Raw genomic sequence first — 16,768 nt, forward strand, 5'->3', positions numbered from 1 at the left:
TGGCGGGGCGCTAGGGCAGGACGTGTGCGGGAGTGATGGCGGCGCCGGGGCGAGTGTAGCAGCTGCAGCGATGGGCCGGGCGGCGCTGGCGCTGGTGCTGCTCCTGGCGGCGGGCGGCGCGGCGAGCTACACGCGCCAGTGGGCCGTGCAGGTGCGGGGCCCGCCCTCGCTGGCCGACACGCTGGCGCGCAGGCACGGCTTCGTCAACCTCGGCCAGGTGAGCCCGACCTGTCCCGACCTGCCCCAACCCGCCCCTCTCCCGGCACCCCGCATCAGACCACTGAAACCATGTGTCGCTATCTGTTGGGCGGGCCCACAACTACCAGCAAGTAAAACATCGGAATAGAGATTCTCATACAAAGATTTTTTTAATTTTTTTTTTTTTTTTTTTAGCTAATACGTTGTTCTGGTTATATTGAGTTATGTCCTTGGCGGCGCAAAACTAATTTAATCGATGCGAAAATACTTAATGCTGTTTTGTAATAAACAAAGGAGTAGGAGGTGCAAAAACTCATTGTATTACACACCATAAAATTAGTGGCTACCCTAAAAATAGTGATAATTTTTACTGGTTTGTTTGCCTGATAATAGCTTATACATTACTTCTCCTAATAAATTAATGTGGTTATGTCAGCAATATCTTATGAAACACTACTATCTAGCGGACGGGCCCATAACTACTAAAAAAAACAAAAAAACTTGGTCTCAGTCTCGGTAATTAGAGTTTCTCCCCCATGCATCAGACGAGAAATCGTGAAGACAACGTTTTATCTCGACGTTTTCGTCTGTCAGTTAATACTCACAGTTCACGCATGCATTTGTTTTCAGTGACATGCACATAACGTATAACAGAGAATGTTTTTAAAATGGAAGGTTTTGGTAGGGTGGAAACAACTGGCTTTCAAACGAGAGGACCAGAGGAAGCTCGTGTCGCGAGGTTGGTAAGGGCGATGCTCAATGGCGCATTCGTCACAATTTCGTCTCTGTGCGCAACGCGCTCTGGGCCGTCAGGTGTGACAACTTCGGTGTATTGCTGGATATCGGATAGCTTGGTATGTGTACTGATTAGAATTGAGATGAATGACCAAAATACATGTTAGTTTTGAATCAGGAATTATTTATTTTTTATTTTCCTAGATGTGCTCTGCAATTTTGAATTACTTATAGGATTATTTATTAGGTAAGTGTATGGATGATATGTAAATGTTATTCACGTTTTATAATTATATTTTTAATTTTCTAATATGGTTAAAACACTGATAAAAATTGGTTGTCTGTAAAGTCGGTTTACGGACGATAGTTTAACGTGACGTCATAACAATACATTGATGAAATGATTGCATACTTTTATAAATAAAATTGAATCATTTTTATTGAATTATCACTATTTTGTATGGATACGAAGAAGGAGTGAAATGAAATCTACAATTTAATTGATAAATTTACTTCTATTTGCACTCATTAATTCAAATATGTTTATTACTTAAACGAACAGATTATTTTAACTATAACTTTTATACATGTTTGCTATTTAACTTCCAATCTGTGTTATTCTGTTAATGATAGGACGATGATAGGAAAAGAAGAAAACGAATGGAAGTGTTTCAAGTTTAATGTGCCTCGAAAAAGTCAAATCGATGATTGTTCCAATCGAGTGGAAGAGATATAGATCTGGCGCAAGCGTACAATGAGCGTAACGGGACAAAGTGTAACGGGACAATGTGCGTAACGGGAAAACGAGTCATATTTTTTCGTGCGTGCAGCTGGCGTTCATCGATTTATTAGACGTTGTCACGTCAAAAAAATTCCCGAATAAAAAAACAACATAGTTTTACGAAGATGTAGGTAACAATTACAAGAATAAAATGTTTGGTAGGTTTCAGTGGGATACATTTAAAATGAGCGGTTTTGTAAATTTTTTATGACATAATTATTACTTTATCAAGTAGGTTGGATTTGTTATAAAAGTTATGTAAATATATATATATATATATATATATTTATCACCAGTGTATTTTAGAACATAAAGTAAAACTTTAAAAAAATGTATGTGAATATTCCCCTTGGAAATAGAATAAACGAAAAAAAAAAACATTTCTTTGCTTACATTTAGTTTTCTTTCGTTTACATGTATGCTACAATTATTTGAGTTTTTTTTTTAAAACACATTGTAAAAGTGCACAGAATTAGTCAAAGAAAAAAAAACATATACCTGCAAATACACTGTAGGTACATATTTATAACATGACATTAAATGTACCACACTGTTCCTGCTTTTATGTGATTAGATAACAATATCATATCGTTACACTGAAGCCTGCTATACTCTTTATTCACTTGTAAGCGCACACTGGAGTGCTCAAGACTACAAACAAGAAGTCATGGGGTCGTGGAATTGATACTCTTGTCATATCACTTATCTCAATGAATTGGTATTTAATTAAATAAGTTTTAGATTACACGTTGTGGATAGATATACTTAATCTACAAATCAATGAACGGATTTTTGGATTCGGTACAAATTTACACATTAATTGTGTTAATTTACTAAATATTGCTGTTAAATAAATTAAAATTACTACTAAACTAATATATGCATTGCATACATAAATTCACATACAATGGAGTAAGAATACAACTTATACCAAAATATAAGCAATTAAACTTTTACATTTTTAATGTTTATTCACTTAAACGAAAGTTGATTGAAACAAATTTTTCTAGATGAAAATACATAAAGTGGTCTAAACAGAACTTCCATAATATATTAATTAAGTGTAAAGTTACACATTTTCTTTTACACTGTAGTAGGTATTAATACTATTTGTAGTCTTATAAACATTACAGTTATTCTGATAATAAATGGTATACAAATAATTAATCAAATTCTTATGTAGCATTAAAAAAAATATTTGATAAACTTGAGAAATATGTATAAAATATGAATGATATGCTAGTTTATAATTATACTGTACACATAATAAACAAAATTATTAGGCTTATAAATTTTAAGATTAGTGTTAATAAGGAAATATAATAAAAAAAGGTTATATCATTAAACTGATCGATAGAATATGGTACATTACACAATAATTTGATGTATAGGATGTTATGTAAAAGGTTTGCATGCATTTAATAAGTAGCTGAAACCGCCTTAAAAATAAGATTTTACAAAAAACTAATACAGGCACCACCGCAGCGTCCGAACGAACGCATGATTGCAGACAGTGAAGAGCCGTGCTCAGCGAAACACACGCAATAGCATCCAGCAGTCCGGTGTTTGTGGAGCGTTCACATGTTACAGATTTGCGCTGTGATCCACACAATCCCAGAGTTGTCTAAACACGCGCTGTGTCGCCAGCTGTGGCGAGAGCAGCCCACCGAAAACGTGCTGTGCCTCCAGCTGTGGCGAGAGCAGCTCACCGAACACGCGCTGTGCGCCCAGCTGTGGCGAGAGTAGCCCACCGAACACGCGCTGTGCGCCCAGCTGTGGCGAGAGCAGCGCACCGAACACGCGCTGTGCCGCCAGCTGTGGCGAGAGCAGCCCACCGAACACGTGCTGTGCCGCCAGCTGTGGCGAGAGCAGCCCACCGAACACGCGCTGTGCGCCCAGCTGTGGCGAGAGCAGCCCACCGAACACGCGCTGTGCCGCCAGCTGTGGCGAGAGCAGCCCACCGAACACGCGCTGTGCCTCCAGCTGTGGCGAGAGCAGCTCACCGAACACGCGCTGTGCCTCCAGCTGTGGCGAGAGCAGCCCACAGAACACGTGCTGTGCCGCCAGCTGTGGCGAGAGCAGCCCACCGAACACGCGCTGTGCGCCCAGCTGTGGCGAGAGCAGCCCACCGAACACGCGCTGTGCCACCAGCTGTGGCGAGAGCAGCCCACCGAACACGCGCTGTGCCTCCAGCTGTGGCGAGAGCAGCCCACCGAACACGCGCTGTGCCTCCAGCTGTGGCGAGAGCAGCCCACCGAACACGTGCTGTGTAGCCAGCTGTGGCGAGAGCAGCCCACCGAACACGCGTTGTGCCCCCCAGCTGTGGCGAGAGCAGCCCACCGAACACGTGCTGTGTAGCCAGCTGTGGCGAGAGCAGCCCACCGAACACGCGCTGTGCCACCAGCTGTGGCGAGAGCAGCCCACCGAACACGCGCTGTGCCTCCAGCTGTGGCGAGAGCAGCCCACCGAACACGCGCTGTGCCTCCAGCTGTGGCGAGAGCAGCCCACCGAACACGTGCTGTGCGCCCAGCTGTGGCGAGAGCAGCCCACCGAACACGCGCTGTGCCGCCAGCTGTGGCGAGAGCAGCCCACCGAATACGTGCTGTGCCGCCAGCTGTGGCGAGAGCAGCCCACCGAACACGCGCTGTGCGCCCAGCTGTGGCGAGAGCAGCCCACCGAACACGTGCTGTGTAGCCAGCTGTGGCGAGAGCAGCCCACCGAACACGCGCTGTGCCTCCAGCTGTGGCGAGAGCAGCCCACCGAACACGTGCTGTGTAGCCAGCTGTGGCGAGAGCAGCCCACCGAACACGCGCTGTGCACCCAGCTGTGGCGAGAGCAGCCCACCGAACACGTGCTGTGTAGCCAGCTGTGGCGAGAGCAGCTCACCGAACACGCGCTGTGCCTCCAGCTGTGGCGAGAGCAGCCCACCGAACACGTGCTGTGTCGCCAGCTGTGGCGAGAGCAGCCCACCGAACACGCGCTGTGCGCTCAGCTGTGGCGAGAGCAGCCCACCGAACACGCGCTGTGCCACCAGCTGTGGCGAGAGCAGCCCACCGAACACGCGCTGTGCCTCCAGCTGTGGCGAGAGCAGCCCACCGAACACGCGCTGTGCCTCCAGCTGTGGCGAGAGCAGCCCACCGAACACGTGCTGTGTAGCCAGCTGTGGCGAGAGCAGCCCACCGAACACGCGTTGTGCCCCCCAGCTGTGGCGAGAGCAGCCCACCGAACACGCGCTGTGCCTCCAGCTGTGGCGAGAGCAGCCCACCGAACACGTGCTGTGTAGCCAGCTGTGGCGAGAGCAGCCCACCGAACACGCGCTGTGCCACCAGCTGTGGCGAGAGCAGCCCACCGAACACGCGCTGTGCCGCCAGCTGTGGCGAGAGCAGCCCACCGAACACGCGCTGTGCCCCCCAGCTGTGGCGAGAGCAGCCCACCGAACACGCGCTGTGCCGCCAGCTGTGGCGAGAGCAGCCCACCGAACACGCGCTGTGCCTCCAGCTGTGGCGAGAGCAGCCCACCGAACACGCGCTGTGCCTCCAGCTGTGGCGAGAGCAGCCCACCGAACACGCGCTGTGCCTCCAGCTGTGGCGAGAGCAGCCCACCGAACACGTGCTGTGTCGCCAGCTGTGGCGAGAGCAGCCCACCGAACACGCGCTGTGCGCCCAGCTGTGGCGAGAGCAGCCCACCGAACACGAGCTGTGTCGCCAGCTGTGGCGAGAGTAGCTCACCGAACCCGCGCTGTGCCGCCAGCTGTGGCGAGAGCAGCTCACCGAACACGCGCTGTGTCGCCAGCTGTGGCGAGAGCAGCCCACCGAACACGCGCTGTGCGCCCAGCTGTGGCGAGAGCAGCTCACCGAACACGCGCTGTGCCGCCAGCCGTGGCGAGAGCAGCCCACCGAACACGCGCTGTGCGCCCAGCTGTGGCGAGAGCAGCCCACCGAACACGAGCTGTGCCGCCAGCTGTGGCGAGAGCAGCCCACCGAACACGCGCTGTGCCTCCAGCTGTGGCGAGAGCAGCCCACCGAACACGCGCTGTGCCTCCAGCTGTGGCGAGAGCAGCCCACCGAACACGCGCTGTGCCTCCAGCTGTGGCGAGAGCAGCCCACCGAACACGTGCTGTGCGCCCAGCTGTGGAGAGAGCAGCCCACCGAACACGCGCTGTGCCGCCAGCTGTGGCGAGAGCAGCCCACCGAATACGTGCTGTGCCGCCAGCTGTGGCGAGAGCAGCCCACCGAACACGCGCTGTGCGCCCAGCTGTGGCGAGAGCAGCCCACCGAACACGTGCTGTGTAGCCAGCTGTGGCGAGAGCAGCCCACCGAACACGCGCTGTGCCTCCAGCTGTGGCGAGAGCAGCCCACCGAACACGTGCTGTGTAGCCAGCTGTGGCGAGAGCAGCCCACCGAACACGCGCTGTGCACCCAGCTGTGGCGAGAGCAGCCCACCGAACACGTGCTGTGTAGCCAGCTGTGGCGAGAGCAGCTCACCGAACACGCGCTGTGCCTCCAGCTGTGGCGAGAGCAGCCCACCGAACACGTGCTGTGTCGCCAGCTGTGGCGAGAGCAGCCCACCGAACACGCGCTGTGCGCTCAGCTGTGGCGAGAGCAGCCCACCGAACACGCGCTGTGCCACCAGCTGTGGCGAGAGCAGCCCACCGAACACGCGCTGTGCCTCCAGCCGTGGCGAGAGCAGCCCACCGAACACGCGCTGTGCCTCCAGCTGTGGCGAGAGCAGCCCACCGAACACGTGCTGTGTAGCCAGCTGTGGCGAGAGCAGCCCACCGAACACGCGTTGTGCCCCCCAGCTGTGGCGAGAGCAGCCCACCGAACACGCGCTGTGCCTCCAGCTGTGGCGAGAGCAGCCCACCGAACACGTGCTGTGTAGCCAGCTGTGGCGAGAGCAGCCCACCGAACACGCGCTGTGCCACCAGCTGTGGCGAGAGCAGCCCACCGAACACGCGCTGTGCCTCCAGCTGTGGCGAGAGCAGCCCACCGAACACGCGCTGTGCCTCCAGCTGTGGCGAGAGCAGCCCACCCTACACGCGCTGTGCCTCCAGCTGTGGCGAGAGCAGCCCACCGAACACGTGCTGTGTCGCCAGCTGTGGCGAGAGCAGCCCACCGAACACGCGCTGTGCGCCCAGCTGTGGCGAGAGCAGCCCACCGAACACACGCTGTGCCGCCAGCTGTGGCGAGAGCAGCCCACCGAACACGCGCTGTGCCTCCAGCTGTGGCGAGAGCAGCCCACCGAACACGCGCTGTGCCTCCAGCTGTGGCGAGAGCAGCCCACCGAACACGCGCTGTGCCTCCAGCTGTGGCGAGAGCAGCCCACCGAACACGTGCTGTGTCGCCAGCTGTGGCGAGAGCAGCCCACCGAACACGCGCTGTGCGCCCAGCTGTGGCGAGAGCAGCCCACCGAACACGAGCTGTGTCGCCAGCTGTGGCGAGAGTAGCTCACCGAACCCGCGCTGTGCCGCCAGCTGTGGCGAGAGCAGCTCACCGAACACGCGCTGTGTCGCCAGCTGTGGCGAGAGCAGCCCACCGAACACGCGCTGTGCGCCCAGCTGTGGCGAGAGCAGCTCACCGAACACGCGCTGTGCCGCCAGCCGTGGCGAGAGCAGCCCACCGAACACGCGCTGTGCGCCCAGCTGTGGCGAGAGCAGCCCACCGAACACGAGCTGTGTTGCCAGCTGTGGCGAGAGCAGCCCACCGAACACGCGCTGTGCCTCCAGCTGTGGCGAGAGCAGCTCACCGAACACGTGCTGTGCGCCCAGCTGTGGCGAGAGCAGCCCACCGAACACGCGCTGTGCGCCCAGCTGTGGCGAGAGCAGTCCACCGAACTCGCGCTGTGCGCCCAGCTGTGGCGAGAGCAGCCCACCGAACAGGTGCTGTGCCTCCAGCTGTGGCGAGAGCAGGCCACCGCACACGCGCTGTGTCGCCAGCTGTGGCGAGAGCAGCCCACCGTACACGCGCTGTTCCGCCAGCTGTGGCGAGAGCAGCCCATCGAACACGCGCTGTGCCGCCAGCTGTGGCGAGAGCAGCCCACCGAACACGCGCTATGCCTCCAGCTGTGGCGAGAGCAGCCCACCGAACACGTGCTGTGCGCCCAGCTGTGGCGAGAGCAGCCCACCGAACACGCGCTGTGCGCCCAGCTGTGGCGAGAGCAGCCCACCGAACACGCGCTGTGCGCCCCGCTGTGGCGAGAGCAGCCCACCGAACACGCGCTGTGCGCCCAGCTGTGGCGAGAGCAGCCCACCGAACACGCTCTGTGCGCCCAGCTGTGGCGAGAGCAGCCCACCGAACACGCGCTGTGCGCCCAGCTGTGGCGAGAGCAGCTCACCGAACACGCGCTGTGCCGCCAGCCGTGGCGAGAGCAGCTCACCGAACACGTGCTGTGCCTCCAGCCGTGGCGAGAGCAGCCCACCGAACACGCGCTGTGCGCCCAGCCGTGGCGAGAGCAGCCCACCGAACACGCGCTGTGCGCCCAGCCGTGGCGAGAGCAGCCCACCGAACACACGCTGTGCGCCCAGCTGTGGCGAGAGCAGCCCACCGAACACGCGCTGTGTCACCAGCTGTGGCGAGAGCAGCTCACCGAACACGCGCTGTGCCGCCAGCTGTGACAAGAGTAGCTCACCGAACACGCGCTGTGTCGCCAGCTGTGGCGAGAGCAGCCCACCGAACACGCGCTTTGCGCCCAGCTGTGGCGAGAGCAGCCCACCGAACACGCGCTGTGCCGCCAGCTGTGGCGAGAGCAGCCCACCGAACACGCGCTGTGCCGCCAGCTGTGGCGAGAGCAGCCCACCGAACACGTGCTGTGCCGCCAGCTGTGGCGAGAGCAGCCCACCGAACACGCGCTGTGCCTCCAGTTGTGGCGAGAGCAGCTCACCGAACACGCGCTGTGCCTCCAGCTGTGGCGAGAGCAGCCCACCGAACACGCGCTGTGCCTCCAGCTGTGGCGAGAGCAGCCCACCGAACACGCGCTGTGCCTCCAGCTGTGGCGAGAGCAGCCCACCGAACACGTGCTGTGCCTCCAGCTGTGGCGAGAGCAGCTCACCGAACACGTGCTGTGCGCCCAGCTGTGGCGAGAGCAGCCCACCGAACACGCGCTGTGCGCCCAGCTGTGGCGAGAGCAGCCCACCGAACACGTGCTGTGCCTCTAGCTGTGGTGAGAGCAGCCTACCGAACACGCGCTGTGTGACAGCGGCCCAGAACTCATCCCGGGCGATGTTCCTTTGGCCTTCTGTCTCTTTGGCCACGCTGGAAAGCCTGTAGGTGTGGAACTACTTGCGAAATTTAAACAATGCGTCATACATGATGACGACTTGTTTCACCGCTGTAAGCCTTCCTGGAAGCCATTAGTAGTGACGTCATGACACTCTCAACCAGCGTCTATCCGGGCAAGCTATGACCTGCATTGCCCTGTTCTCTCGCTGCGATCGTTCGTCTTTCAGTCACTGGGGCTGGAGTAGCAACTGTTCCTTGCAGGTTGCGTTTCCGGACATGTGTTCCCTAAATACAATTGCATGCTCGTGAGTTTTCGTGCTAACCATTAAATGTATGACTAGTTATAACCGAACACTTTTTTATGTATTCACATACTTTAATTCTGTAAGAAATTAAGATGGGCATAACAGTTCAGAGACATATTTTCGTGAAGCTCATGGAAGCTCATGGAATGTCATCTCGGAGCTGATATTGTTTGACAAATGAAGTCGTATGAAGCAGTGTTTGATCCACAATGTTTGTCTTTATTCTTTGGATCAAAGTAGAGCATCAATTTTTTTTTTTTTTTAAATTTTGTAGTATTTTTTCAAGTTTTGGTGCCAATTTGAAAACAACAGTCGCTTTGAACTGCAGTATTCTCCATTGATGGGAGGATGTATTGACTGCTAAACTAGTTTATTAATTCATAATCTAGCACTCGTTGAAATGAAAACAGGAAATGAAAATCACAGTAAACTTATAAGAATATACTGTCCTGGATATAGTAATTTATAGTTTAACTGATTTTTGAGTATCTGTAGGAGTTTCAATATCATGAAATGAAGCACCAGCCGTGGTTAGAAAATGACTTCAAATGTTTGGTGAAAGAATTCGACTTCAAATGTTTGGTGAAAGAATTCGGCCAGAAAGCAATTTACTAATGCACACTCTGAGCTGAAATTTCTAACCTCACAGTCTAGTGTATATAAATTAATAAGCTACTTGTAACAACTGTTATAAGCCAATTATGCTGTTACTATATAAATTTATATTTTGAAGATATATACTAGTTTTTAGGTGCCTTATGAAAAAAATAATGAGTGAATTTTCATGAAGCGCGTGCACCATGCAAATAAATTTTCACACGATGAAAAAAGGGTACATACAAATAAAAATTATATATGTGCTTTTCAGTCATATACTTCAGTGATACTGATACATATAAGTAATTGAAAAAAAAACTTTAATATTTTTGAATATTAGTGATACAAATTGTGTTTATAAACTTTTTCAAGTTAATTTATGCAAGTGAAATTATGTTCTCGAATGTATAATTCTTTACATTTTAAATGTTTATTTTATTATTTCATAAATAATTAAAATTTTTAAATTCAAAATATTCAGAATATTTATTGATTTTCATTATTAATTTTAATTATTCTCTATTATTTTTCTAAATAAAATAATTAATTTTATGTAGCCTACATTAATATATTACTAATATAAAATACTGAGTATTTATTTCAGCTTTTTAATGCGATTAAATTATTACTTCACCAACCGTATTTATAATGTTGCTCCAATCCTTTTATGATTATTTCTATTAATTATTTGCATGCGAAATTAAAGTTAGTTTTTTATGCCAAGTAAGTATAACTTGTAACGCTTGTACATAAGAACATGCACCCATTTTTTTTATTTAACAGTGATACATTTAGCCTGGCGCATATGTATTGGGTTTATAAAGTTGAACATTTATAGTCCATTCATTTTCTGTAACCTTGCATGAACTCTAAATTAACAAAGGTAGCATTTTGGACTATAAATAAAAAAAAGAGACTTAATAGTTGTAGGCTGCAGCGTGACATTTGTGCACTGACGAGCTTACTGCCTCGTGAGGTCACGTGATTGCTAATACGTGTGTACATGAGTACATGCACTCCCAAGCAAGGTGCTGACATGTACATAATTCCCTGATTAGTTATATGTTAGTTTAGGCGTAAGCCAGGCCATCGTGTTCACTTTGATTAGTTCCCGCCCCGGCCATCGTGGTCACTTTGAGTAGTTCCCGCCCCGGCCATCGTGGTCACTTTGAGTAGTTCCCGCCCCGGCCATCGTGGTCACTTTGAGTAGTTCCCGCCCCGGCCATCGTGGTCACTTTGAGTAGTTCCCGCCCCGGCCATCGTGGTCACTTTGAGTAGTTCCCGCCCCGGCCATCGTGGTCACTTTGAGTAGTTCCCGCCCCGGCCATCGTGGTCACTTTGATTAGTTCCCGCCCCGGCCATCGTGTTCACTTTGATTAGTTCCCGCCCCGGCCATCGTGGTCACTTTGAGTAGTTCCCGCCCCGGCCATCGTGGTCACTTTGAGTAGTTCCCGCCCCGGCCATCGTGGTCACTTTGAGTAGTTCCCGCCCCGGCCATCGTGTTCACTTTGAGTAGTTCCCGCCCCGGCCATGGTGTTCACTTTGAGTAGTTGTCACCCCGGCCGTGAAGCACGGTGACTCGGGTGGAGGCAGGTCACACTCGAAGTGTTCGGTGGAAGGTACAGTCACGCCAACAACCTGGGGACCGTAACATTCGGCTCGGTCCCACTCGCCATGCTGGGTTTTTCCTTCTCTTGTCACCATGATAGCTCACTTGCATTTTATGATCTGACTCAAATTTTCAACAGATTTTTAACTAAATGTTATCTGCTAACAGTAAAAAGTCACGCAAGTTTTGATACTAAAAAGAAAATAGTATTTAGTGACCCACAATTAAATGCGAAAGAGCTACTAGATTACGTTTACAGAAGAATTCCGTAATTAAAAGTAATGACAATAAAACGAAAGAATCTACTCTGCTTGCAAGACCGAGCCTGAAGGCTTCAATTTACTGGGTGGGACTCCAACCCGCAACTGCAGTGTAAAGTCGCTGACCTCTGCACCATCGTGGCCAGCAGTCGCAAGAACACCGACGACTCATAATTAGCCTTGAGGAATATAATTGCACATGATGTATAATGCACGAGGGTTGCACGATAATAATGGCACGCGTGCCAGAATTACCGCACTCTAAGAGGCCGAAATTATCGTACACGGATGGAGATCTGGAGAGAAATGATCGGGTGCTGGATGTGTGCTAGGGATAGATAATGATACCTCCTAGTCAACCACACCTTCCTTCCCCTCGTCCACTTTTCGTCTGCAGCGATCTTGGCTGACATCACGGATAGTTGTAGCTCCTGCAGTTGGGAAGCGCTAGTGTAGAGGTTGTATAAGACACCAGAGTGTGGTGGCTCGTGATAACATGTGGCATCTCGAGGTCAGGAGAGGCACGCTGACCACGGGACCAACAGCAAAGTTTTAATGTGAAGACTTAAATAAGCTATCAAAAAAAAACTGAATGTCGGAGGAAATACAGTCATAATATGCTATACCACAGGGGAGACGTATTAAATATATATTCAGCAGCAGGTACAGAAGTATGGTATGCCACATCTCCAAATTATGGTATAAAGTTTTAAAACATGCTATGCCATAAATATGTTACAAATTATGGTATGCTAAAATGGGATACTATTTTATAAGTATAGTACAAATAATGGTTTCACCTTGGTGTCCTGTCCCCTTCCCAAGGCACTCCCTATGCAGTACTCACATGCCTCACAACAGATGAATCCCCAGAGAAAACTGGCAGATGGCGACAGAGAATTGGAATAGTATGCCACCACCAAGAAATTTCGGCCATGTTGAAGGCAGAAATAAATCAGTATGGGCAGAGCATGCATTCTGCAGATAATGTAGATGTCGCAGTCGTGAGAGAGAAACAAAAAACCGGGTTGTAGGGAACAGCCTCAAATGTGAAGAGAACTGTCATTGAGAGATGTGTGACAGCTCCGTACTACAGCCACTAAGACATTAAAGCACGATAAATAAAGGGAAAACCAAATACCGCACTAAACGACCATTACAGAACACGCCTTATAAAATGTCACTGCGTGAAAACTGCAGTAAACCAGAATTTGGCGACCCTTCACTTGTTTCCCGCGATGGGAGGACCGCGCTCCCGACCACGCCCTGCTAGAAGCCTGGCGCGAGCCGACAACTGCAGTCATCCAGCTCTCTTCCCCTCCTGCTCTTCCTTGTACAGATGCATGGATCAGCAGAGAGTGTGCCGGCCACCAGAGAGCACGCGTACATAGCCTCGCGCAGGAGAGAACCATACACAAAAACACACACACCAACACACACACATGGACACACAGACAGACAGACACGCAAAACGACACAGACGCAGGCACGCAAAACGACACAGACTCAGACACGTAAAACGACAGAGACTCAGACACGCAAAACGACACAGACGCAGGCACGCAAAACGACACAGACTCAGACACGTAAAACGACAGAGACTCAGACACGCAAAACGACACAGACGCAGGCACGCAAAACGACACAGACGCAGGCACGCAAAACGACACAGACTCAGACACGCACGCAGACACAGACTCAGACACGCACGCAGACACGCACGCAGACACGCACACTCTGGACTGCAACAAGCTGTCCAGAAATAGCGGGTGTAGTTGGTACACAACGCCCAAGACTCGCCATCCTCCCCTCTCCTGTTTCGGATCTGGAGTATCATGCCCGCTAATGACATACCTAGCAATATGCAGACGTATCTACTCTTTTAATGATTTTTTAATGCATGTAAATATTATTTGAACTTAACTAAAAGAATTTAATCTCATGAGACCTACACAATCGTATGTCAAATGCTTCTTACCTACCAAAAAAATAGAAGATAAACAAGCATTGAAGTATTTAATTTACCACTGGAAAGCTATATTCCTTAACTGTGAAGTTTTTAAATAATATTAATGACACACACACACACAAAAAAATGTTTTAGGCAAAAAAATCGTAATTCCAAAACGAAGCCAAATGTTGTATTGTACATTGTGTAATATTATTTACATACAAAAACACTTTAATTTTAAATAATAATGTCAGTCGAATAAATATAATTATTTAATATAAACAACTTATAAAAATATATAAAAATATTTGCTCTCGTGTGGTAGAGACGACCGAACACTTGATGCATCAGCGAGGCTGCTGAGAGCTAGTCCTGCAAATTACTTAGGTTAGTTGTCTTCACATATTGTGCTTGGGCGCGAGGTATCAACTATGATTTTAATATTTAAAAGAAAAAAAAATTGGTTGTATTTAAAGTCTGTTTACGGACGATAGTTTAACGTGACAACGTCATAACAAAACGTTGATGAAACGATTGCATACTTTTATAAATAAAATTGAATCATTTTTATATAATTATCACAATTTTGTATGGATACAAAGAAGGAGTGAAATGAAATGTACAATTTAATTGATAAATTTACTTTTATTTGCACTCATTAATTCAAATATGTTTATTACTTTAACGAAGAGATTATTTTAACTATAACTTTTATACGAGGGTTATTTTTTTTCAATCTCCGATTGGCTGTAATAAAAAAAACGGGAATGAATTGGGAAATTATTTTAATGTCAAAAGAAACGTACATCTTTACTCTTATTTTTCCACATAATCACCGAGCAGATTGAGGCTAATGTCGTACCGATGCACCAGCTTTCCAATACTCTCTGCATAAAATGATGCCTCCTGCATATTCAGCCACGTTTTAACAGTGCCCTGCAGTGTGATTAAAGTTTAATTTCTCCATGGCATGCCCATTAATCGATACCCTAATCGCTCGTACACGAATCGACACGTCTCGTAGTGTTTACCCCCTTCCAGCAACCACGTGGAGCGGCCAACTCACACCTCAGTTGAAGCTTGATTATGGGAATGTCAACATGGCTGCAACGATAAACTGTACAGCGAAATGCGAGCTGCGTGGAGTCATCCGTTTCTTACAGGCAGAAGGGCACACCAATGATGAACTGCAGAGCACTGTTAAAACGTGGCTGAATATGCAGGAGGCATCATTTTATTCAGAGGGTATTGGAAAGCTGGTGCATCGGTACGACAAATGCCTCAATCTGCACGGTGATTATGTGGAAAAATAGAGTAAAGATGTACGTTTCTTTTGACATTAAAATAATTTCCGAATTCATTCCCGTTTTTTTATTACAGCCGATCGGAGGTTGAAAAAAAAACCGTCGTACATGTTTGGTATTTAACTTCTTCCAATCTGTGTTATTCTGTTAAGGATAGGACGATGATAGGAAAAGTAGGAAACGAATGGGAGTGTTGCAAGGATGATGTGAAGGAAAATGGCTTACCCAACACCAAGATGCAGTCAAAAATAATATATTTGCGCCACGGACTCTGCAGCAATGCTAGGAGGAACGGGTTAGCAAAGAGTAATGAAAATGTTAAATTGAAATGCATGAAAACAGAATTACGCCACGGACTCGGTCGCAATGCTAGGAGGTTCAAGTTAGCAAAGAGCAATATAAAATGAGCGTAACGGGACACAGCTAACGGGACAATGTGCGTAACGGGACACTTTTTCGTGCGTGCAGCCGGCGTTCATCGATTTACTAGACGTCACGTCAACAAAATATGTTTCGTGCTTTGAGTTGCGCGTGTGTAGAGGGCACGAGAAGCCGGCGGGATCCTCATGTTAAAAAAGCATTATACAGCATTTTAATGATTTGCCCATACGCGTGTTGCAGACCTTTCTGTTTTTGTTTGGTTTTGTTTATTAACACCCAGCAAATGGGCCTATAAGCTTATCTTGCCTTATAGTACAGTCCACATCACCAAACACATCCAAGCCACGCCCACATCCCCCGCACCGATTTGGCATTCCAACCATTTTCGCAATTGCAGTCAGGCTAGTTGCAGAAACTGTTACATGCCAGGTATATAGGATCGGTCAAAGACACAAGTCAGGCTCATACCATAAACACACACATATATATATTTGTGTACCAGTAATGATGTTATACCTCAGTCATTCCAAATAAATTAAGTTTGCTATAAAGTACACCTGAAATGTCGACTTGCGAGAGCAGAGTTGAACATTTTAACCATATTTCGAAATACAATTACAAGTAATCACGGACTCTGAAAGGTTTATCTAAATAAAATGTTATTTTCTTCTACTTGTTAATATTTACGGATTATGGTATTGCTGAACTCGGGTTAGCACTAGGAGCTACTGTGTCGACCAGCACGCGGGCCCTGGCTGGCTGCTCGCCAGCCTAAACACGGCCCGCGGTCTCCTGATGGTAGCTCTCGACTACTGCGTCTTCCACTCTCCCATCTCCATTCATTTCACACGCACACTTGCGCGAATAAGTAACACTCGTGGACACCTTTCTCCTGGCGCCTGAGCGTGGGAAACATGATCAGCGCAGCGGGGTAGGCGGTTTGGCTCGCCTGCAGTCTTCAGTATCGGGAATCTGATATCGGTATTCGATGTAACTTGGCTATCGGGAAATTCAGATAGAAAAAATATTTTCGGTAAATGCAAAAATTAATCAATATCAAAGAACTTATTTCTAATTACTGCAGTCGATAAACCGGTTCCCGAACACTAGTGTGTTTGTGACTACAGAACACTTGATGTTAACTACGAAAGCATTAAAACCCATGTCAAGGAAGGGGTAGGAGGGGTCTCTTGAACTAGGTTGTTGTACTATTGCGCAGTTCATTTACCACTCGAGTGGCTGAGCAGTCTCATCTACACCTGGTCTGGCTTGAACCATTGCAAGTATCCGAGTTCCCAAACCGTTGTGGATGATACACAGCATTTTGTTAAGTACAATTGAACTGGGTAATATAAGTTTTTACAGTAGAACAGCTTTATATGCTATAGCAATGATTAATTATTCTCTACCTGAGGGGTGTGATTTCTGGT

General features: G+C 48.8%; 1 protein-coding gene across 1 annotated transcript in view; it reads left to right on the top strand.

Moving 5' to 3' along the window:
* Window positions 1-16,768, top strand: part of LOC134542735 (furin-like protease 1) — a 574,833-nt gene continuing 558,065 nt past the window's right edge. The window contains exon 1 of the mRNA XM_063387231.1: window positions 1-217. Within this exon, the coding sequence (XP_063243301.1) occupies window positions 71-217 (147 nt within the window). The 5' untranslated portion in view covers window positions 1-70. The remainder of the gene's footprint in view (window positions 218-16,768) is intronic.

The sequence above is a fragment of the Bacillus rossius genome, assembly GCF_032445375.1.
Source record: "Bacillus rossius redtenbacheri isolate Brsri chromosome 9 unlocalized genomic scaffold, Brsri_v3 Brsri_v3_scf9_1, whole genome shotgun sequence".
In the NCBI taxonomy this organism is placed as follows: Eukaryota; Metazoa; Arthropoda; class Insecta; order Phasmatodea; family Bacillidae; genus Bacillus; species Bacillus rossius.